General features: G+C 38.5%; 1 protein-coding gene across 1 annotated transcript in view; it reads right to left on the bottom strand.

The window, feature by feature from the left end:
* LOC127809459 (ABC transporter B family member 6-like) overlaps positions 1-22178 on the bottom strand; it is a 43655-nt gene extending 21477 nt beyond the window's left edge. Inside the window, exons 1-4 of the mRNA XM_052348259.1 lie at positions 21592-22178; positions 11342-11396; positions 11044-11219; positions 10726-10926 (exon numbers count right to left, since the gene is read on the bottom strand). Of these exons, the coding sequence (XP_052204219.1) occupies positions 10726-10926; positions 11044-11219; positions 11342-11396; positions 21592-21972 (813 nt within the window). The 5' untranslated portion in view covers positions 21973-22178. The remainder of the gene's footprint in view (positions 1-10725; positions 10927-11043; positions 11220-11341; positions 11397-21591) is intronic.
* Between the last annotated feature and the right edge of the window lie 2741 nt (positions 22179-24919).

The following is a 24919-nucleotide window of genomic DNA, read 5'->3' on the forward strand; positions in this document are numbered from 1 at the left end:
AATATCTAGTTTTTTAATAGTCTAGGAATTATCACTCTAATATTCTATAAATATGAAAGGGGGGACTAGGCATTAACAATGCATAATACAGTTGTTTCTCGAGAAAGCTTTGAGAAATGAAAGGCTATGTTCATAGAATAGCTTTTGTAATATTGAGAGAAGGCTTGCAATCGAGAGTGAACCTAGTGTACTGTGTTCATTCTTTCTAAATTAAAAAAAAGCTGCTCTTGGAGGATTCTTAAAGCTGGATGTAGATTGCTTATAGCAATCTAAACCAGGATAATCTTGGTGTTCTTGTGAATATTTGGTTTGCTCATTCTTACTTTTTTAATTCCGTTTTCTGTTATGTTTATTATTTATGTTGATTCTATTAATTATGTTCTTAAGTTTAAATCTGTGAGTGTGTGCAATTGAAGAGTGGTTGAATTCTTGGCTAAGAAAACTGATCCAGTGACCCTAGGATTAACAAATAGGGTTAGGGAAATCCTTAGAATGCATGTTCACTTGATCCCTTTCCAAAGGTTGATAGAACAAAGGCTGAATTTCTATTGCCATTGTGTATTTATTGTAGATCGCTTCCAACGTGAGCTCCTACAATGTTGCCTTCTCAGCCACTTGCCTCACGGATGTTGGCATCATCATCTTCACCATTAATCTTAGTTCCTCCCTCAGCCCGCTAATGAAACTGAACACCAAATATTGTTCTATCAACCCCGGTTGCACAGTATACACAATAGATCTCAATTCTTCAAACTTCGCTTGGTACTTGTCATGTACCTAGGAGTATAGGAGGGTCAATGTTATAATAGAAATATAATAAAAGGGGGGTAATCTTGTAATAGGTTTATAATAACTGTTAGGATATATTGTTAGCAAGTAGTTAGGCTGTTAGAAGTCAATGATGCCTATATAAGGCTGTTGTTAGGAGTTTATTGGATATGCTGGAATTGATGAATTGAAATCTCTTATTTCCCTCTCTTGCATTCTCTCAATCTCCCTCCAATTTCTCTCTAATCTCTCTCCTTCTTTCTTTTTTCTTTCCCTCACTGTTTTGTTCTCCCTAACTTCCTCCCATCTCTTCCGATCTAACTTCCGAATTCCTTCTAATTACATCTTAAACCAGTCATGAACCCTAGGGACATGACAATTGGTATCAGAGGAATGTTCCTTGGCTAAATTCCTGCAATTGGTAGCAGTTGATTCCGACGACTTTCGGCGGAATCGATAGAGCAGAGACTTCAAGTGGTTCCAGCAAACACAAGGATTCCAACAAGTTCCACTGGTTACGGTGTGATAGGCGAGTGCAAGCATCCGAAGAGAATCAAGATCGATTCAAGAATCCAGGTGAATTTCAACCAGTGGTCGGTGATTGGGTGGGAACTCCATTGGCGATCTTGAATTCACTTTGATCGTGAGTAGATGACGAGAAGGAAGACGCGAGCGAAGCAGAGCCTCAAGCGATTTTCGGCGAGCCAAATCAGCGTTGATCGAATGAGGAGCTAATTTATGTCGCCGATCCAGTTAATAGAGGCCCATAGCTGAACCAGTAATTGGAATCGAACTTGGAAAATTGAAGGTGGAGCGGGTCGAGCACTTCTAGATTCGATTCTTGAAAGGCGAAGCAGAGCAAAGCAAGTTCGGCTTGAAGCGGAATAACGCTTGCAATTCGCCATCCTAGAATTAGTTTCGGACAAGGAGCGAATTTAGGAAGTTGAGCTATAAATGACTCTCGGCTGTGAGATACGAGGCAGAATTTGGAGACAGATTTGAACAAATCTCCAGCGACCGTCCTCCGCTACTCATTCGTCATTCCCAATCACCTCACGGTTGGCAATTCCAGTGGTGTGATTACGATCCATATTGTGGAGGCAGTGAAGGCGACCCCGGTTTTGGGAGGCAGGCTTGATAAAGACGACTGATAGGGAAGTCCAGTTGATCGGAATTTCCAGACGAACAAGACCATCCCAACCTTGAAGTTGTTCGCTGGAGAATTCCGAAGAAGCTGCAGCCGAGGTTGATCACTGAAGGAGGAGTGAGGCAGGCGAAACTGATAGAGCTTGGCAGAATCTTGATTTTGCTGTGGTGAATTGCGGAATTAATTCCGATGCACAAAGAGGAGAGGTCGGCTCGGATCTGAAGGAGAAGTAGGAGGAGTGGCTTCCGGTGAGTTCCGTTGAACATTCTTAGCCGTAGATCTCTTTGCTGAGGAAAGATAGAAGGTTCGATTGTGAAGGCAGGGTAGCGGTTTAATTCGCTACTACTTTCCGAGCTGTGGCAGTAGCAGTTCAGGAAGACAACCTCAGTCATTATCGGAACTGATCGAGTGGTAATTTAGGGGATTCCGATTAGAAGTTCGACACTGCATAGGCAGTGAATTGCGTTTGAGGCGATTCTAACTAAGAACCCGATTTGTTCAGGGAAGAGTTGGATTAAGGATGTATCAAGCTCCCATGCCTTGGCCTTTGACTTGTCCTGCTCTTGAGAATTCTGCCATGACGGATAGCTTGCGTATGAAACAATTGGAGTCTCCTCTGCAGCAGAAGGATGCTGCATTTTCAGCGGGATACAACAGAAAACGTGAAGAGTTTGGGCTGAATCATGAGGCATGGAAACGGACATTAGACCCTTGGGTTAGCAAAATGTGAGGAATTTGGCTGTGTAATACGAGAAGAGCTTCAAGAGTTTGCAAGGATGCTGAGTAAGGAGTATAACTACAAGTTTCCAGCAGAATTCTTCGACAAACCGAGAAGGAATGTTGCAGATGATCATTCTGAAAATTCCCACCAGAAGATGATTGATTCAAACAAGCCATGATTGAATTTTTGTAACAGAAGATTATTGGAGAAGGAAGCTGTGGAGAGCAAGCTTCTGAAATATTCTGGTGAGCAAAAAGAAGAAGGTGTTGCTGAAGTGGAGAATAAAAATGTTGAGAGTGAGCTTCGGGAATATTCTGAGGAACAGAAAGAAGATGTCGCTAAATTACTGACAGGGGCAGATGGTTTGTTTGTTGGAAAACCTCCCTATGAGGACATTAAGGGTCTGGATTTCTTAGTATTGGAGCAGCCGAAAGTGACAATTTTGAGTGATCATGTTGAAAGGAAGATGATTATTGAGCAACATTCACATCTTCAAGTAGAAATTAAGTCAGCTAATGATCCATTCAAGATTGAATCCACCTTTCCTCTGCCTCTTTCAAATTTCTTTCAGGTGAGGGACTTGCTTAGGGACAAGCACCTTCTGCAGCTTGGGTCTCCTATTTCATCAAGCACTCACAGATTTGAACTTGAAATCATTGAGGCCAATCAAGTTGCTTCTATTGCAGCTCTAAGCCAAATTATGTTTGGGATGGATCTTGCAAACTTAAGAACAAAGAAGAAGAGGCCTAAGAAGAGAAAGAAGGAAAGACGAATGAAGCAAATAGAAAAGGTTGGAATTGGATGAAGAAAGAGCAACTCAACGATAATAAGTTTCTTGGGGAGAAGAAACATTTTAAGGCAGAGGGAATTGTCATGTACCTAGGAGTATAGGAGGGTCAATGTTGTAATAGAAATATAATAAAAGGGGGGTAATCTTGTAATAGGTTTATAATAATTGTTAGGATATATTGTTAGCAAGTGGTTAGGCTGTTAGAAGTCAATGATGCCTATATAAGGCTGCTGTTAGGAGTTTATTGGATATGCTGAAATTGATGAATTGAAATCTCTTATTTCCCTCTCTTGCATTCTCTCAATATCCCTCCAATTTCTCTCTAATCTCTCTCCTTCTTTCTTTTTTCTTTCCCTCACTGTTTTGTTCTCCCTAACTTCCTCCCATCTCTTCCGATCTAACTTCCGAATTCCTTCTAATTACATCTTAAACCAGTCATGAACCCTAGGGACATGACAGTACTCCACCACCGACCCTTCTTGCTTCAATTTAATAAATTCCTTGATCACATCAGCCATGCCTTTTTCACCAAATCCCTTACATAACCCTTCCACGTATTCTGCCCAACTTCCCTGATTTCTTTCATCTTGGATCCAGCCTTGATACCAAGAATCAACTGCATTGTCCAAGTAAGCCGCAACCACATCGATTTTCTGCTCTTCTGTATCCTATAGAACTAGAAAAATCTTTCACATCTCTTTGTCTACCACCTTGGTTTCATCCCCTCAAACATTGGGATCTCCAATCTTGGCATCGAAGGATGAGTATGAGTCAAAGTCTGGATATTCCTCACCTGTGTCTCTTGATTCATAGGCTGGACCTCTACTTCAAGAACCCCCTGGGTTCTTGGATAATTGCCCTGGTGTGGCAGGATCGGATTAGAGGTTTGCACGGCCAAAAATTCCGGCGACAACCAAAATTGGGACAGGGAGGAAAGCATTGTGAGCATGTTGTTAATCCTTTGCCCTTGCTGCTCCATCGCGTCTCAGCACCTCTCAATTGCTTCTTGGTGTATCTCCGACGCCCTTCGCACGGCTTCCCTTAATTCCGCCATGTCCTCCCTACTTTGGGCCATCGCCTCCTAGGTTTGTGTCAACCCAAGCTCCAAAGTCTCCATCCGCCCCTCCAATTGTTTCAATCTGGTACCTTCTACCATTGCAATTCACCACTGTTGTCACTGTACTTCTCCAATCACCTACATAACCTTCGCCAACCACTTCAAAGCCCACCCTTCACTAAGAGACTACTTGTCAATCACCCCATAGCCAGTTCGCTTGGCTCTTATACCATAATGTCAAGCCCCAAGAATTGGGCTTGGACAATTACGGAATTCTAAACATAGAATAGAATAAGGAGAAAGGGAGACGAGAGAGAGAGAGAGAGAGAAGAAGAAAAGAAAGAGAGAGGCAAAAGATTATTTCTGTTATTCTATCCCTTTCTCTTATCACCTTAGGTTACATATATAGCCTCTCCTTAACCGTCTTAACTGTTTCATAACTAACTATTACAATAACATATAACTAACTATTGCAACAACTACCATCTAAACAATTATTACAAATATAACTAATTATTACAAATATAATTATTACAACTGTAATTTATTAATATTCCCTTCCTACCCCTAAGATTGTGAGAGTTATTTTTTATTCTTTGTTAAATTTTACTTAAGTGTTTAATTAGGGCTTAATTTCATTTAGTTATGGCTTAATTTAACGCCATTTGTGATAGAGGGGGTGCCATGCAAAAAATGTAAACCATGGGGACTGCTAAAGCCCAATTTAAACCATAGGGGATCTCCATGCAAAATGCCCAAACCACAAAGGGCCCAAATGCAATTTACCTTAAATAAATGCATAATAACAACATTTTCCAATTCCACGAATAACTACATACAGGACTTTGTAGAATAGAATATGACCGAAAACACTTGGGTAACACAAAGACTATCATCTTGAAAAGAAAAAAACAGAGAAACAGGAGAACCCAAGCTCCATTTTTTACTGACAAAGAAAATGACTTCAAGAAACTCCAATCAAAAAGTTATCTGCACAGACTGCAGCAAGCAAAATCTCACATACTTCAAATAAGCACACATGCACAAAGAAGGCACATAACAATAACCAAAGTAACGAGTCTTAATCCGACTAGGTGGAATTGGCTACATAGATTCCACCTCCCCAATGATCTCTATGCACAAAGATGACATGATTGCCAAATTATTGGGCATTAAAATAAATGAAAATTTGCATAATAAAGTAATCAACTAGCACTTTGAGGATATAATTTGGATCTGTGAGAATTTGCCACCAAGTTACCAAAATGTAAGCCAAGGTCAATTGTGAGAAAAAAAATTATGAGAAACAACCTAAAAGACTAGTCTCTCTTAACTTGTTATTTATAATAAGCATAATGGGTCCTGAACCTATGAGCTTAATCTAATTACAAAAATAAAGCGCACACATATAATAATTATAATATATACTAATAATTCTAACACTCTCTCTCAAACTGGAGCATAGATATCATATGCACCAAACTTGTTACAAATATATTTCACTCGAGCACGCTTTAAAGATTTGGTGAAGACATTTGCAAGTTGATCATTGGAGTTAACAAACTCTGTAACAATAACACTTTCAACCAGCTTTTCTCTAACAAAGTGACAAGTCAATTTCAATATGCTTAATCCGCTCATGGAATACTGGATTAGAACCAATGTGTAAGGCAGCCTAATTATCACAAATAAGCTTCATAGGAGACACTTCACAAAACTTGAGTTCTTGTAGAAATTGTTTAAGCCAGATGAGCTCACAAGTTGTATTAGCCATGGCCCGATATTTTGCCTCTGCACTAGATATAGCTACTACATTTTGTTTCTTACTTTTTCACGAAACCAGATTTCCTCCCACAAGAACACAATACCCAAAAGTTAACCGACGATCAGAAGGAGATCCTACCTAATCTGCATCTACATAACAACAAATATGTGTCCCTTATCCTCATAAGGTAGCCCTTTACCTGGCACTCTTTTGATATATCTCAGAATCCGAATAACAGCATCCCAATGAAAATCACATGGAGAACTAAGGAACTGGCTAACTACACTCACAGCAAAAGCAATGTCAGGACAAGTGACTGTGAGATAGTTCAACTTGCCTACTAGTCTCCTATACCTTCCAAGGTCTAAATAAAGCTCCCCCCGTCCCGATAAGAGTCGAACGTTCGGATCCATTGGGGTGTCAACTGGTTTGCAATTCACCATACCAGTTTCTTCTAAGATGTCAAGTGCCTACTTCCTCTAAGAAATTGAGATACCATCTCCTGATTGAGCAACTTCAATACCCAAGAAATACCGAAGTCGGCCTAGGTCTTTGGTCTGAAAGTGCTAATGTAGATGTTCCTTCAGCTTCTGTATTCCAACCTGATCACTCCTTGTGATAACAATGTCATCTACATAAACAATAAGGTAGATACATAGGGAGGAAGAATGGCGATAAAAAACCGAATGATCAGCTTCACTTCGAGTGAGACCAAAGACTTGAACCACAATGCTGAATCTGCCAAATCACACCCGTGGAGATTGTTTCAGACCATAGAGAGACTTCTTGAGTTTGCAGACTACATTGGACTCCCCCTGAGCAACAAAACCAGGTGGTTGCTCCATATATACCTCTTCTTGCAAATCACCATGAAGAAAGGCATTTTTAATATCAAGCTAATAGAGTGGCCAATGACGCGTAGCAGCCAGAGAGAGAAAGAGGCAAACAGAGGCCATTTTCGCAACAGGAGAGAAAGAATCGTTGTAATCCAACCCATAGATCTATGTAAAACCTTTGGCAACCAAACGGGCCTTAAGACTTTTCACCTAGCCATTAGGACCCACTTCGGGGGTGAATACCCAACGTCAACCAACGGGAGTCTTTCCTAATGGTAAAGACACCAAATCCCAAGTACCATTTGAATGTAAGGCATCAATCTCATCTAACATAGCCTAGCGCCAACCAAGATGGAACAGAGCTTCACCTGTGGTTTTAGGAATAGAAACAAAGGAAAGGCTTGAAACAAAGGCACTAAAAGAAGGAGACAAACGGTCATAGCATAAAAAGTTATAAATAGAATGGGGATTACGAGTAGACCATGTACCTTTGCGAAGAGCAACAAAGAGATTGTCAGGTTCAGGATCCGGGGCAAGAGGGACCACAGACAGAGAGAGCAAGTCAGAAGAGTCCTAGGCTGGAGGAATGTTGGTGCTGGTAGCGGGATGAGAATGACGGTGATATGTAAGAAATGGAGGAGCCGAGGTAGGTGGACCAGAAAACGATAGGGTGGCGCCACAGAGGAGAAACGGACGCGAGGAGGACAGCGGAAGAAAAGAAAAATGAACAAGCAAAACCTGGTGAAAACTCTGTGAATCAGGCTGAGTAACCGAAAAAAAAGATTGATGTTCAAAGAATGTGACATCAGCAGACAAAAAATAGCGATGCAGCTCAAGAGAGTAACACTTATAGCCTTTTTGCAACCGGGAATAGCCGAAGAAGATACACTTGAGAGATTTTCCAGCAACCTTATCCTGTCCAGGTGAAAAAGAATGCACAAAATAGATACGTCCAAAAACACGAAGAGGAACATAATAAAGTGGTTGTGTAGGGAACAAAAGGGAATGAGAAATTTGCTCTTGTAACGCTGAAGATGGCATGCGATTGATTAGATAATATGCAGTTAGAACAACATCGCCCCAAAATTTGGTGGGAAGATTGGCATGTAAAAGAAGCGTCCGTGCAGTCACAATAAAATGGCGATTCTTACGCTCAGCAACCCCATTTTGTTGAGGTGTGTAAGGACAAGAAGATTGATACAGGATGCCATTAGCAGTCATAAAAGTAGTAAATGGAGAAGAAAAATACTCAGGGGCATTATCACTACGGAAGGCACGTATAGAAACTCCAAACTGTGTTTTTATTTCAGCAATAAATGTCTGAAAAATAGAAAATAACTTAGACCGACTCTTCATAAGAAACAACCAAGTGCAACGGGAAAAGTCATCAATGAAAGTAATGAAATATGAAAAACCAAGAGTAGAATTGATGCGACTGGGCCCCATACATCAGAGTGCACAAGGGAAAAGGGAGCCTCAGCCCTATTATTGACCCGACAAGAAAAAGAATGACGAGCGTGTTTACCACGCTGACACAACTCACAATTAAACATGAACAATGGCGACAAACTAGGAACTAATTTCTTCAGTTTCAAGAGGCTGGGATGACCGAGACGATAATGGAGAAGATCTGGGGAAGCGGCATTGGTGCAAGCTATCGGCGAACTAGGCACAGCAAAATGATAGTGACCATGTGACTCACGCCCGACGCCAATCGTCCACGCCATACCTTGGTCCTGAACACAAACAGAGGTAGGAGTAAAGATAACAGAACAATTAAGGGTTTTGGTAAGTTGGCTAACTGAAATCAAATTAAAAGGACTATTAGGAACATATAAAACAGAATTTAATGAGAAAGAAAAGGTGAGTGTGATTTGACTGATTCCTTTACCTGTAGTTTTGGCCATCAATAAGGGTAACAGTAGGTAAGGTATCAGAATAGGTAAGTGAGGAGAAAAGAAGTTCATTACCACACATATGGTCAGTGGCGCCATAATCTATAATCCAAGGACTAATAGATGAGCCTTGAGCAACACAAACAACAAGATTACCAGGATGAAATGGTTGGGTAACCTGAAACTTCAAGAAGGCATCATACTTAGCTGCAGACATAAATACCAATTGCGAACTTGGTGGAGATTGAGCAGGACTAGGATTGCTCTGAAATACATAAGTTGCACTGGTAGATGACACAAGTGGGGCAGCTGGCCGACCATGTTTCTTCTAGCATTTGTCCTCAAGAAGATCCAATTTCTTACAAAAGATACACTGTGGACGTGAGCGATTATTATTGCGTCCTTTATTTCCTCTTATGGTTGAAGCCTAAGACACAAGAGCTGAAGATTCCGATGGAGGAACATGAGAAAAAGATGACATACCATGTGCACCTATTATATTCAACAACCTTTTGAAAGAGTCCTTCATGGTAAGGCTAGCGGAGCTAGTCAAGATTTGATATCTGATGGCGTCAAACTCTGGTTTCAAACCGGAGAGAGCAATAACCATAAAAAACTTCTCTCGTTGAGCAATATGTTCGGTGCGAGTCGTAGTGAGAGGAAGAAGAGTATCAAATTTTTGCATGAGAGCTAGAACTTGCCCCAGATAAGATTCCATGGATGACTCCTGCTTGAGATTCTTGATATTAGAAACCACAATGTACAAACATTGGATATTGTTTGTATAACACTCTTCAACTTCCTTCCACACATCAACACAAGTTTCAAAGGGGTGAAAGAGCTGCATGATGGAATAATCAATAGACTGCCATAGGAGGCTACATAACTGGGCATCAACTTGTTCCCATCCAGCCCGATTCACTTCTGACACACTTTTAGCCTTTGTGGTAAGATGATCCGCTTGGCCTTACCCTTTGAACCACATTTTGACAAAGGCTGCCCATGAAAGATAATTGGCCGACCCTATCAACTTGACAGTGGTAATATTAGCTGTCCCAAGATTGAAGACAGTAAAGGATGGAGAGGCGGCATGGGCAACAGGTGCCGAAGCGGGAATAGCACCGACAGAAACGGTGTCACTGAAATCAGACATGGCAAGGGTTTCGACACTAGAAGTGGCTTGAGGAGTCGCCGAAGATCAGATCTGGAGAAGCCAAAAAAAAGTGGCTGGCGAACGCGCTGTCACGCGCCGGCGTGTGGAGACGGAGGCAGCAATCTGCGACGGCGCGTGGGTGGTCCAGCGGCGGCGAGTCTTCGGCGGTCGACCGATCTAGGGGCGGTGAACCTGATGGTGGTGGTGGTGTTATCCAATGGTGGCCGAACAATGGGGTTTTGGTATTGGGCAGGGATGGTTAGGGTTTGACGGCTAGGGTTCTGGTTGCTGGAAAAAAATACACAGCGGGGCTAAGGTTTTTTTCTCATCGGTGGCTCTGATACCATGTGAAAAAATAATTATGAGAAAAAACCTAAGAGACTATCCTCTCTTAGCTTGTTATTTATAATAAGCATAATGGGCTTTAAACCTATGAGCTTAATCTAATTACAAAAATAAAACACACATATAATAACTATAATATATACTAATAATTCTAACATCAATATTCTAATAATTTATGTAGCATGAGGGATGAAAGCCAAATAGCACAAAAGGAAAAAAGAATGAGAAAATCTTTGAACAACAAAAACCTGCTCAGCAATGCTTGCTGCTTCAGCATATGCATCTTGAATATTCTCAGCAAGCCTATGGAGAAATATATTTGATATTCCTCCTGCAGCAACAATAAATGGACCGGTAGCTAAAGTAATGAGGGCAATCTGCCAACAGTTGATGAATCCAATCACAAGGCCACAAAAGAAGGTAGCCATGTTATGAATATAATTTCCAACCTGTCATTTTAGAAGTGATTAAAGATAAACAAGAACTTTCAAGGAGAAAAAAAAAACAATATAAAACAGCTAATTTATAATAAAACAAAAATCCAGTTTTGAGGCAAATTTACATACTTTTTCACTAAGTGCAGACTGGATAAGCAGCACATCACTCAATACTTGGCTTACAATATCTCCATTATTCCCATACGTATCAAAAAAACTCATGTCCTGATTTAGTAATACTTGAACATATTTTGATCGGATCACTGCAGTCTGTCGTTCTCCAGTAAGAATCCAACATGAAACCTCTATTACATAACATAAGTAAGTATTGGTGATTGCAAAGAAACAACTTCCAAGAGAATACATTAAGAGGGGGGGGGGGGGGGGGGGGGGGGGAACAGAGCTACTGAATGGACATTTCACTTACCTATCCAGCCAAATGCAAAAACACCCACGGCAATATAGACAATGGTCAAAGTAAGCTGCAGAAATAACAAAAAAGTTAATTGAACACTCCTTTAGAATATTTTGTTGAATTGGTTATATCTATTTCAACAACCGACTCTTTCAAATCAAAAGTTCATTTAACTGGAAACTTGAATTCCAAAACCAAAAGGTAAAAATAATCCCTGTAAACTATGAGTGACTCCCCATTGTAGACAACATCTTTTCTGAATGATTGAATCTTGAAGCATGAGAAGTCAAGATCATTCTCTTACATTTTCCAAATTATTAAGTACAACTATGAACTATCTAATAACCCAATTATTATTGGTGGTTGATGGAAGGTGTTAAAATGTTGTCTAGAGTATAGGTTAAATAAGATCAGTTATAGTAGTGTTTTTTGAGGGCCAATGAGGTATTAAATAGAAGTTGTAACCCAAACTGTAATTAGTGATAAGTTGGGGATATAAACTGTAAATATTTGGAAGTCTTCATTGGGGTTCCGTCTCCTATTATAAATAGAGGGCAAGGGGATAGATTTTACTATTCTATTCTATTGTACCGAGTGAACATTCATTTAGAGAGAGAGGTTGGTGTTCAAGACTGCCTTGTAATCTTGGAGAGTGAGTGTTGATTGTACTCGAGAATAAGAGGTTTTCTCAAGCTGTTGTACTGATCATCCTTGGTAATAAAAAGACTGCTCTTGGGGTGTTTGAAGGCTAAATGTAGGGTTGCTTTAAAGCAATCCAAACCAGGATATATCTTACGCCTATTGTTTGGTTTGTGTCTTGATTGTTTCTGGTTTTCTTTCATTTAAATTTTGTTCTTGCTTTCTGTCTTGTGTTTCTGTTGGTTGGATTAATTTCGGGTGAGAAGTTGAGAGAATTGGCATTAGGAATCATTGATTGAGTTGTCAAGAGTGCTCTTAAACATAACAGATTGGTATCAGAGCCAAGAACCCTTTCAAGAATTGCCAAGAACCCTAGTAATCTATAGTTTTAATCCCTGTTATTGGCTTTCGCACCCTCTTCCGCTAGGTATGACATAGAGAAATTTGATGGCTCAAATGATTTCGGTCTATGGAAAATTAAAATGAGGGCGCTGTTGGGAAACTTGGGATTAGAAGAAGCTTTAGAGGCAGATCAGAAACTGCCCGATAATGTCACTGAAGAACAGAAAAAGGATTTCACTGAGCGTAGGAAGGAAATCAACAAGAGGGCCTATAATACTCTAATTCTAAATTTAGGAGATAAAGTTGTTAGCGAAGTTTCAAGGATGGCAACGACTGAGGCTTTATGGTCTAAATTAGAGTCTTTATATGACAAAAACCTTGTCAAATAGGTTGTATCTAAAGGCAAAGTTTTTCACATTTAAAATGCAAGAAGGGCAGAAACAGAATAATCACATAGATGAATTTAATAAACTATGTCTTGATTTAGAAAACATAGATATTAACTATGATGAGGAAGATAAAGCCCTTGTATTATTGCATTCTTTGCCAAGAACGTATGAAACCTTTGTTGATATATTAAAACATGGTACGGAAAAATTATCCCTAGAAGATGTTTTCGGAGCCCTAAACTCTAAGGAGTTACAACAGAAAGTAGAAGGAAAATCTGCTGGAGATGTCCTTACTGCTGAAAGTAGGACTAAAAAGAGAGTTTAAATCAAAGGGGAAGTCAAGATCCAAGTCTAAGAATGGCAAGAAACAGTTTAAATGTTTTCACTGCCATGAGGAGGGCCACATCAAGAGAAACTGCCCAAACAAGAAGAAAGAAACCCAGGAGAAATCCAGCCCCGAATGTTCAAGCACCATGTGCGGCTTTGGCTATGAGAGTGAGGATGTCCTATAGTTTCCCTAGGTATGCAAGTAAAGTAGCATAGGTCCTAGGTTTAGGGTGTTATTCTCATAGGAAAAGGGTTTTGGAGGGGGGAATGGTTTGTCTAGGCATCAAAGTAAGGTTAAGGGATTTGGAGATGGGAGAAATTAGGATGCATGGTGGAGCTGTTCCAGATTATTAGAATCTGTAAAATTATGTCCCTGTTTAGAAGGAAAGTCTAATGTCCTTAGAAGAATTAGATAGAAAGGGTTTCTCCTATAAAAGAGAATTGGAGTCCTAAGAGTTGCTCGGATCTCTTAGTGAGATGGAAGCAATCCTCAAAATTAAAGAATATGTGGTGCATGCTTGCAGGTTTTGTGGATAAGTTGCAGCCACTAAGGATAGCCTATGATAAGTTAGGTTAGGGCATTTCTTGAGGATGGCTCACAATGGTGAGCAAGGACTAGGAGAGGTATCTAAGGCTAAGGATATTAGGAGGGGGGGAAATTTGCAGGTGTATAGGAATAGAAACCAGGTAGTTTGACTAGGTCTCCAGATGTAGAAGTCTCCAAAATCAGTAAATCCCATTAGAAATCAGTTTCTAGGATGTTTTGGGAACCTATCTAGGCCTCGTCTCATGATGGAGCTAGGTGAAGTGTATCTAGTGAAGATGGTGTGTCCCTAAGGAATTCCCAAGCATATATGAGCTTGCTGGAATTGAATTTAAGCTTGCTGGAAATTGCTTCTGGTGTGAAGGGTTAGGTGTGTGGAGTTGTGTAATAGGTATACCTAGGTCTCCTAAAGCTAGGGTCCTTACCTATGAGGGAAAACTCTACTAATAGGACATGGAATTAGTTGATTCCAATGCCAAGGGATGGAAATTGGAATGCTGGCCAGCAGGGAGAATCCTTTGGGATGTCCTAAACTAACCTATGAACCAGAGTATAGCAATAAGGGAAACCTGGAAATTTTTTTTTGGTCATATTCATTGTGTAAGCTTGGGCTAGATTGTGAGAGGGAGGAAGCTAGTGTTTAAGATAGTTTTTGGCTCTTGCATTGAGGGTCCTTGTGAACAGTGAGGGGAAATGGTGTGTGCAAGTGTGTCCTTGTATGGTGTAGCCATTATTGATCAAAAGTCCAGATTAAGCAAGGAAAGGGAAGGAGAATCATCTTGCAGAAAATGAGAAAGGGAATAGAAGGTTTAGAGTGCTGCCTAGGATGGGTAGTGATAGGTCTTAAGTTAGGTTCCAGTGAGGTATGAAATTTGGGTTTATAAGATGCTTATGCACTGTCTTGAGTGCTAAGGATAGGCTGGGATATAGAGCTCCTTGTATAAGAAAGAGGGCTGCACTCATGTCCAAAATGAATGGCATGAAGCCATGTAAATTTGGGGAGAAATCTAGGGAATGGGTGGAGTGCTGTGAAGTGACTATTTGAGAATTAAGGAAGATGCTGGAAATGGGAAAATTCTAGGAAAAAGGCTAGACAAATGGCCATTGGTTAAAACAGTTCATGAAGGCTTAATTTGGGTCAAATAGGTGTCTCTAATCAGCTAGTATCCATGAAAATATTAAGAGAGAAATTGGTCGTATAGAGTAGCCCAAGGGATTAGAGGTTAGAGGGAAAGGTAAGCAAGGTTTATTGCTTAGAAGGTCTCTCTATGAGTTAAGTAATTCCTAAGCCAGAATATTATAAGAATTGGAGTCTCTTATGATGGTCCAAGGGGTTAAAAATGAGTGCATGGATTAGCTGTGTCTTTTTTCAATGGTATGCCTTAGAAAAGTAAGGCAGCTTCATTGATAGTTATCCAATGGGAATCTCAAGGTGTAGCTGAGGTGGTAGTTCAGTGTTTGAGATTGTTGGAAGGAGGAGAAGCTGGAAAGATAAGGCATAGAGGTTGGAATAGGAATAGGACAGCTCATGACAGCCTAGGAGTACCCAAATCTCAAGCATACCTTGTTAAGCTGGAAATAGAGGTCGAGCAGTCATTTTGAGTTTGAACCAAACATAAGAAGGGAAGACGGTGGTAAAGCCTAAAGGCCGATTTTGGGAGCTAGGAGTAAGTCTAGCAGTGTTAAGGCCAATCCGGGTAAGGTGCACTGTTGATGTGATGCTGTGTAAAAGGATGGAACCTTTGGGATTAAGGAATAATATCATGTATGGATTTGGTTTATGGTGGAGTGTGCCTAGATGAATAGTTATGAACTTAGGGTGTATATATATATATATATATTGCATTTTGTATGCAGCAAGAACCCTAAAAGAAAGTCTAGATAGGAGGAGTTGAAATCAGCCAATGGGCAGTCCATTTGGCTTAGTTTTTTAGTCCCACCATAGAGTATATCAATCATATTGACGTTAGGAAAAGTTATTCATTAGGAAATCCCTTGAGGAGGATAATATCTAATGAGAGTTGCAAGTCTAGTTATTGCAGCTGAAATTTATCCAAAGGTGATCCATTGTTATGTTTTACAGCATTGATTTGTTTCTTTGATGTGTTTGTGTTTTTGAGTGATCAGGTGCAGCAGGAATAAACCATGAGAGCAAGTCAAGTTCATCTATTGGAAGGCCAAGGCTTGATGGATGAAGGTTGAAGTATACTCAAGACAATGGTGGAGAATTGTTAAATAAGATCAGTTATAGCAGTGTTTTTTGAGGGCCAATGAGGTATTAAATAGAAGTTGTAACCCAAACTATAATTAGTGATAAGTTGGGGATGTAAACTGTAAATATTTGGAAGTCTTCGTTGGGGTTCCGCCTCCTATTATAAATAGAGGGCAAGGGGATAGATTTTACTATTATATTCTATTGTACCGAGTGAACATTCATTTAGAGAGAAAGGCTGGTGTTCAAGACTGCCTTGTAATCTTGGAGAGTGAATGTTGATTGTACTCGAGAATAGGAGGTTTTCTCAAGCTGTTGTATTGATCATCCTTGGTAATAAGAAAACTGCTCTTGGGGTGTTTGAAGGCTGGATGTAGGGTTGTTTTAAAGCAATCCGAACCAGGATATATCTTGCGCCTATTGTTTGGTTTGTGTCTTAATTGTTTCTGGTTTTCTTTCATTTAAATTCTGTTCTTGCTTTCTGTCTTGTGTTTCTGTTGGTTGGATTGATTTCGGGTGAGGAGTTGAGAGAATTGGCATTAGGAAACATTGATTTAGTTGTCAAGAGTGCTCCTAAACATAACAGAAGGAAATAAAGTTATAAAGGAAAATTAATATTAGCTTCTAATAGAGGACACAAATCATCCTCGATGCACCATGAAAGAAATGTAGCGATGAGGACACTAAACAAAAGATAGCTAATAGATTTAGTCCATAGCGATTTACAAAAATATCAATAATTTCAAAGCTATTCCCCAACTCACCATAAATTGTACCTGCGTGTGCTACCCTGTTCCTGTAATCTATGCATTGGAGCATAATGTTTTATCTGTATATAGCCGCTCCCAAGCACTGTCAAATGCAGTGATCATAGAGTAGCAACAAGTACTAGCCAACCTAAAACTTTGTCTGATCCTTTTGAACATGGATCCTAAGATTTTTAAGTTAATGATAGGGCATTCCCTTAAAATACGTATTAGCCACCCTAGGGTAGAGCAGAAAATGGGAAGGGCACCATAAATGTACAGTTGTTGTAAAATTTGATTAAGAGCTCCCATGCTCTGGACAAATATGAAAAATTAATTCCACAAATAGGTAGCATTTGTGTAAGAAACTAACATGTAGCAGCAAAAGAAATAGAGATAGAAAATGCTGGATTGGGCATAATATTGATAAAATTTTGTAAGAATTTAACATAACTGTGCCTAGAAAATGGAGAGAACAATATTGGTAAAAATATGCATTAGAAAGGAATACAAATGATGCAATCACTATTTGTGCTCAAATTGGAATGGATGAACACCAGAGCAGAAAATATGTCAAGTGGAAAAGGTATTTATAGAAGGGGACTTTAATTGTCAAATAAGACAAAGATGCATAGGCAATGGTATATAGAAACTTGATTTGGGCACAAAATTACTCTACCAAGGCTATACAAAACCTAGTGGTGGCTTATCACCTTATAATCTAAAGCCCTTGTATGAAAATAGAAACATCTAATAACATTAAAAAGTGGGTCAGTTTCTGCCAAATAGGTCTTGTAAACTAAAAAAGTAGATAGCTAATATGAAAAGGTTAAGGTTGTTACAAGGAGAATGTTTGTAAGAATAGCTAAAAACATTATTAGAGGGTTGAGGGTTGAAAGAAAAATGTTCCATTTTGCAGGATTATTTCAAAATTTAATGATTAGAAATGAGGTTATCTAAATTAATGAGAACTTGAACACCTGGCAAAGTGATAAACTGATGAAAACTTCGAACAACATATATAAGGAAATAAGTAAATGGAAAACAGTTAGCAATGACAAATCTAAGTTAGGCAATCTTCATACTAACTTAGGGTAAATAATGAGAGAAGAGTTTAACATGAGTGAGAGGAAACTAGATATTCTAATCATATTAAATGCATTGAGAATGAAGATTCATGAGTATTGGTGTAAGACAAGGAATTCAGAAAGAAACAAAGAAGCTAATTATGATAATCAAATGAATAACCTATTTATAGAAGAAGGCAATAGTTGCAGGCAGACGACAAGGAATAAATGTTTTGGTTGAATTTGGGGCCTAGACTGCCTCTCCATTAAAGAGGTTCACAGCTAGAGATTTAGGACCAAAATATTTCCTATTAAGGTTTAGATGTGGCTCAAAGATATGGTCGTAGCATGGCTAACAAAACTATTTACAAAATCATAATAACTAATAAAATGTCAAATGAATCAAGAGAACATATCTTGGTACTGCACATAAAACAATGATAAACTATGTCCAAGACCTTGTGGATTTTTAGTAATACATCTGCACTAAGGCAGGAGAATCCACAAATACCTTCGATATTCTAAAAATTTTGCAACAAATAACCTCTCCATCAGTCAACCATCTGTAGACTATATCAAATTTGCTTAAAGCCTCTTCTAATTTTTCTTCTCAAAATGCCATATACCTTTTTACACTTCAACCTTGCTATTTTCTCGGTTTGCTCTGCATATCACAGATTGAATCTCTATATGCATATATATACACACCACTCTGGGTATACCATTACCAGCTTTCAAAACAGCCACCATCTCCAGCATCTAGACCACCACCACCACACACCACCCTCCTCACACCTTTTTAATAACAGTAGCGGTAGCCAAGACACGGTTTTGACTTCATAGATGTAATGAACATAATGTAGTAGCAAAAACCAAAAGCATAATTTCTTTTTTTTCCTCATACCACTCTCAAAAACCAACATTCCTCGTATGCATCCTTTTTTTGGTAAGTATTAAATAGGATTCATAACAGTTATCCAAAATTTTTGCTTCATTTACAATCATAACAACAGTAAGGTTGCTCCTTTTCTAACTAGAAGGTCAAGTGAAGTTATGGAAACAGCCTTTGTGAAAAACAACAATAAGGCTACATATAAAAGCAACCCTTCCTTAACATTTGCAAAGTAGGGAGCCCCATGAACTAGGGTTGCCCTTATAAGCATAATTTATTATGCATACACACACATACATTTACACATATATTATGCTTATAACCCAGAATAAGATTCAAGAATAAAGAAATAACATCCAAAAAAAATCCCCATGCCAATCCTGAGACCCAACCCCATTTTTTGGGACCCAATGCCATCTAGAGCGCACCCCAGCCCCCCCCAAACTTGACTATCATCATCTTGAGACCCCCTCAAAACAAATAAAATAAAATCTAGTCATCCCATTTAATCTTCATAATCTTGTATAATAGATATAGACAAATAGAATGAGTGTTTTATAGAAGGATGGAGGGAGAAAGAAGGAGAAAAAACAAATAGAGAAAATGATAGTAGGAAGAAAGAGAACACATAGTGTGCAATTGGGATTTTAGAAAAGAAAAACTTTTGCCCTCGTTCAAGCACGTCTACAAAATTCATCTAATTAAAACAATAGGTAGCCCTTTGTTTTCATTTTTTTGTATGCCTTCTTTAAAGATTCTACACATTCACATCTTAAAAGTGTTTGCTTATGTTTCCTGGACAGTTGTAGGTGCTATAACAGATTGTTTAGCCCAATATGGAGACAATAGCAACTGTTACACCTATAAATTTGATCTCGCCATTGAATTAAGACATAACGGGATCAAGACATTTCAAAATCATCAAGTAACAGGATTCTGTAATAGTTTTGGTTCATTCTTAGGACTATGGATCAACCAGTTGGATGGCCTTTGTAATGGCCCTAAATTCAGAAAGCCAGTAACATTAAATAATGGAAGAAAAGATAATGTTAATAATAAAAGATAAACTGAATGAATAAGAGAAGAAGAGATGTGGAGGAAAACTATGGTTGGGCCCATTTTGTCAAGCCCAGCCAGAACTAAACTTGGCTCCTAAAATTAGTAGTGGGATGTCAAGTGGGTTGGGGGGGGGGGGGGGGGCCTATTTGGGGCCATTACGGCAATTGGCCCTAAGTCCGAGCGTGGTTATACGGAAAGAGATGAGCAGTGCTTTGCCAGAAACTTTCTGCCCAAATTTTTTTTGCATTGAAACCCTAGCCTTCCTCATCAGCTCCAGTTGCAAGCCAACAGAGAGAAGGGGCATACTGAACAGAGTGAGAGTTGGGGGGAAAAGAGAAGAAAGGAAAAAGGGATCTCCAGTAAAGGCTGAAGCAAAGCCAGCTGTGTTGAGCCAGCACCGGTGAATGGATCTCCAACCCTAGTTTGAGCTCCATTTTTCCTCTCCCCCAGATGCCATATTTGACCCCTGGCGACAACGCCAAGTTGGCAGAAGCCACCTTTTCTTTCCAACCCATCGTCCCTCATCTGTTTGAGGGGTCTCTATTGCTGGACACGCTGTGGATCTCAACAGAGGTGTTCAGACTGAGGTTTTGGGCCAATTCAGGGTGGAATTTTAGCACTTGAAACCCTGTGAGGCACAAACCAAGGGTTTCAACCAAGATCTGGCCGAAACCTTGGCAACCAAGACCTTACCCTTCATCCCATGCAAGGCTGCCCCCAGTACCCAAAAGAACCCAACCCAATTGGGAGAAACAGCCCCATTTCAAAGGAACTCTACCCAAATCTGAAGAGCATGACCCAAGGCCTTTACCAAGGCACCAACCTGACCCAGATTTGGGAAGCCTCTATTTTCTTTTTTAGCAAAGTCACTAGATCTTTTTAAAATAAATGTTAACCAAAAGCAATGCAACACATGCCACACATACACGATGTGAGCAAAGCTAAAGAAAACAACTAAACTTCTATATATAGATGCCACTCAAAAACCCCTATAAAGTCCAATAAAGTGATTCAAAGACAAGAAAGAAAACAAATCTAGAAGTAGTATCAGGATTATAGAAAATAAAACAATTGCATAGCGGCAATTAGTTAAGCCCTTATCTCCTGCAATTTGAGAAGTATGTGAATTACACAACACACTAATCAGGCTAAAAGGCAAAACATTTTGTAATGTTATAAACTTTGTTACGGCATCCTTCATGATCCCATAGAGAAGTTATTGAGGAATGTTTTCAGTAAGAACCAAAGAAAAGATTCCAACTTTTTTTGCAACCCGCCAAACATGTCCTTTAAACATCTCTATCAACAAAAAGACGTTACTGCAGCCAACTACATTAAATCATATTAAAGAAAGAAGATCACGCTTCCTTTTGATTTCAATCCTTAGAAACTTCAAACCTTATGGAAGTTGGTAGGCTAACTTGTGCCTAACTGAAGTAGGACCAAAAAATATCAAATTTGATATTAACCTCAACATCACCCAAGCTCAATTCTGTCTTCGCATAATGCAACGGAAACAAAAGAAAAAGTTGTAAAAGTAAATGAGATAGCATACCAGCTTAGTGCTTACTAGTTCACCCGCTCACAAATCACAAACCACACACTATAGGAATTCCTTAAAAGCTCATAGAAATGGAGGAAGCATATTAATGGCATCAAAGATGTAGTCGCTTCTTCCCAACGATCCTCTTGGAACTGAATTCTAATTTTCAATCGGCAAGTGGAAACCCAACCCAGGAAGAACTCACATATAGACACGGAATTTCAACCATCTGACGCACTCTAATCGAATTTTAGAAATGATCTAGAACAAACAACTGTACATTTCTATAATCTAAACTTTCCCCAATTTAGAGTGAGTGTGCGTGCGTGTGTTAGCGACACAAGCAGCTTCAAAGCCCTAATAAGTAGCTAAATATAGTGCTAAATTTCCCCCTAAACAAAACAGCAGCGCAAAACCAAACACGACAAAGTTCGCCACTAGTTGCCCAAACAGGGCATGAAGAGAGGGTTTAAGAGAAACACAGATTTCAAAAGAAGTGTACCTCAGTGAACCCGTCGTTGACGAGATGTTCGTCGACGGGAGGTTCGTGCCTCAAAAGGTTAATAATCTTGGCAAAGTAATGCAAGTAGACCACCAGCGCGGAGCCGTGGGCGGCGGCGGCCAGGGATCCCACGACCATGAGCACCCAATCGAAGCGATCGGCGCAGGCGAAAAGGCGGGAGAAGGGGACGGCGGCCGGCGGCGGCTCGATCTCCTCGGCCTCATCCTCGATCTCATCCTCGACCTCGACGGGAACCCCCGTCTCGGCGCTGGTGTCGAGGTATGGGGACGGCGACTCCGGCGGCTCGGAGACCTCCGACACCGGCGTCAGAGGCTGTACATGCGGCGGCGACCACCCGAACAAGCCCCTCGATATCATCATCTTCAGTGGAACACCACTAACACATGAAAGGGAGAATTATCGAGGGCTTTTAGAGATCTCCGCCGAGCTTTTTGCGGAGTGGGGGGATAAAGTGAAAGCTTCTCTCTCTCTCTCTCTCTCTCTCTCTCTCCCCCTGTTCTTCTATCTCTCTCAGCTCTCTCGCTCTCTCTGTGTCTCAGCTTTTGGGTCCGTTTGAGGGAGGGAGAGTATAAGCGAAATGGGACGAGCCGCCGAGCGGACTCGGGAGGCGAGTGGCTGACTCAGTCAAATAAGGCGGAGACACAGAGAGATAGAGATAGAGATGGAGAATGGGAGAGGGGAGGGGGAAAGAGTTGACTCGGGAAGTTGCTAGTGTTTGTTGTAGTTAGGTTACTGAACGGCGACCCACTACGACGTCGTTTCCTATGATTTTTGTTGTCGTTTTTTCTATGAATTTAGTTTGTAAAATATATAGTGGGAAGATATCCTATGGATAGTAAGTATTGCTGTTCAATTTCATAATTTAAACATTTAGATTTTAAGAAATAACATTTTCTTTTTTTTAGGGTTTTAATTTTTTTCTTATTTTTCAAATTCAACTTTTCATTAGGTTTAAACCCAAATTTGAATACTCTTCAATAATATCTTACCAAAATAATGGATTTATAATTAATTTTAACATTTAAAGTCACACTCCTTTACTCTTTTTTCTATTTTTAAATATTTTAAATACAAAATCACCTAATAGTACGAAAGTGGGTTCAAAATACATAATATTTAAGAAGAAAAAATTAATACATATGATAACTCTCGAGTATAAGAGTAAAATTATTTCTTTATAATTAGCGGGTTATATAAATAATCGAGTCGTGTCACACAAAAATAAAATTACGTATAAAAGTAATTTAAATTATTTTGCTTTATAAAGAATCTAAATCCAACAATTGGCATAATTGAGTTTGAGTGTGTGTTCTTGTTGCCGAGACAAGAGGAGTCCATACAAGCTGTTTCCTTGTGGTATCTACCTGTTGACTGCACTGCTCCTGCTTTTTTGGCTGGCCTTTTAATTAATATTTCTCTAATTCCCTCTCAAATATATTTTTTTACTAAATTCAAGACCCCGCTGTGCCTCTGCCTGTGCCTGACGATGGGTCTGTTCATTTATTATTAGGATTGAATTATGAATTTTAATTTAAAATAATAATTACCATTATTTGTCACTATGCTCAATTCAATACATTTCATGTCACATGCAATTATTTTTCACCTAAGTTTTATTTTTCACTCTCTTTACAAATATATTTTTTAATTTTTGTGGTGCAGCAGCATGGTCGCATTTTCTTAAAAGGGGCCTTGAGTGTCACATCCTCCTTAACTACCATGCTTTGATCAAGTCCTTAATTCTTCTCGATGTGACTCACTTAAGGTACGATCCGATTTTAATGAAAATGATATTTGAATGTTTAAAGTTGTGATATTTTTAGTGATATTCATGTATTTATTTATATGATATAAAATATAATATATTAATACATGATTATTATTAAAAGTGTTATAATTAAGTGTTTAAATTGTATTCTCACATATTTAAAATGATTAACTTGGGAATTAATTGAAAATTATAAAGTTTTTTAATAGATTTAGATATACAATCTAAGTCAATAGCATGGCACGATGATATAATTCATATGGCTTTATTGCCATTTTTTCGATAGAAGTTAATTATCTATTTTGCTATTTAAACAAATACTCGATTTGATTTTATCTATAATAACCAAATGAATTAAACATATAACATTTAAATTACTATAAAACAAGATTGATTTTATCATTGACTTTGCGGACATAGCTTAGCAATTGGGATCGTACACACATTGGTCCCAAAAAAAACCTAGATTTATCCATTATATAGTCGGTGCAAGTCCCGTGTTCGAATTTCGTCACTAAATTATGTGATTTAACCCCCTATAAAAATTTTGAAGTTGAGCTATAGGCCCTCGGGATAAAAAAAATTTACCTTTTGGTCCCAAAAATTGATTTTATCATTACATCAATATTTATTTTCATTACCTAAAATAAAAACTAAATTGCAATGGCTAAGTGTCACCTATTGAATATTGAATATAAACTTTTTTATTTGAAATATTTTATAGTTTACTCCACCTAACACATGCCACCTGTCTATACTTTACATTTACACTTTTTCTAACTATGTTCGCTCTTTATGTTTTTTCTTTTTTTAAATCGAAAGAGTTAATCTATTGTTAAAAGATTTAAGGGTATTTTAGGACTTAGGAATATCATCTGAATATTTGTCGCACTCATAAACCTATAAACTGTTTTTTTTCGTGTTTCAATTTTAAGTTTTAAATTTATTTTTAATTTTATATTTTAAGCGTCTATTTTAAAATTATTAAAAATTCATTTCTTTTATTCGTAACGCTTTTCGCATTTTGAAAATATTCAGTGTGTTTGTGATGAAAACAGTTAAAATGATTTTTTGTTATTTTGAGTTTTATTTATAAATTTTTTTATTATTTTTGAAAATATATTTTTTAAAATATAAAAATAAATACGTTTTTACTATTTTAAAAAAATAAAAACTAAAAACAGTAAAGAGAGCATAATCTTAAGTTTTATGAGATTGGTTTGATAATTCATTACAAGTCTAGAATATTAAGTTATTGATAATAAACTCATTACCAATAGTAGTCACCTCCTACCTGTCTAGTCTTGTTCTAAATCTCGAATAAATTGTAACGTAAAGAATTTAAAATGATAGAACAAATTTTAGGAATAGTGTTAATATGTTTACTAACACAAGAGTGAGTAAACTAATAAATACAACAATTAAAATAATTAAATTTGTTGTTTAAGTATTATTATTTACGTAGCAACTAAAAAAGAAAGTGATTTTAACGAGAATTTAAGGGATCTGAATGTAATAATAATAATGTTTTTCACTATT

Source organism: Diospyros lotus, chromosome 9, assembly GCF_014633365.1.
Source record: "Diospyros lotus cultivar Yz01 chromosome 9, ASM1463336v1, whole genome shotgun sequence".
Classification (NCBI taxonomy): domain Eukaryota; kingdom Viridiplantae; phylum Streptophyta; class Magnoliopsida; order Ericales; family Ebenaceae; genus Diospyros; species Diospyros lotus.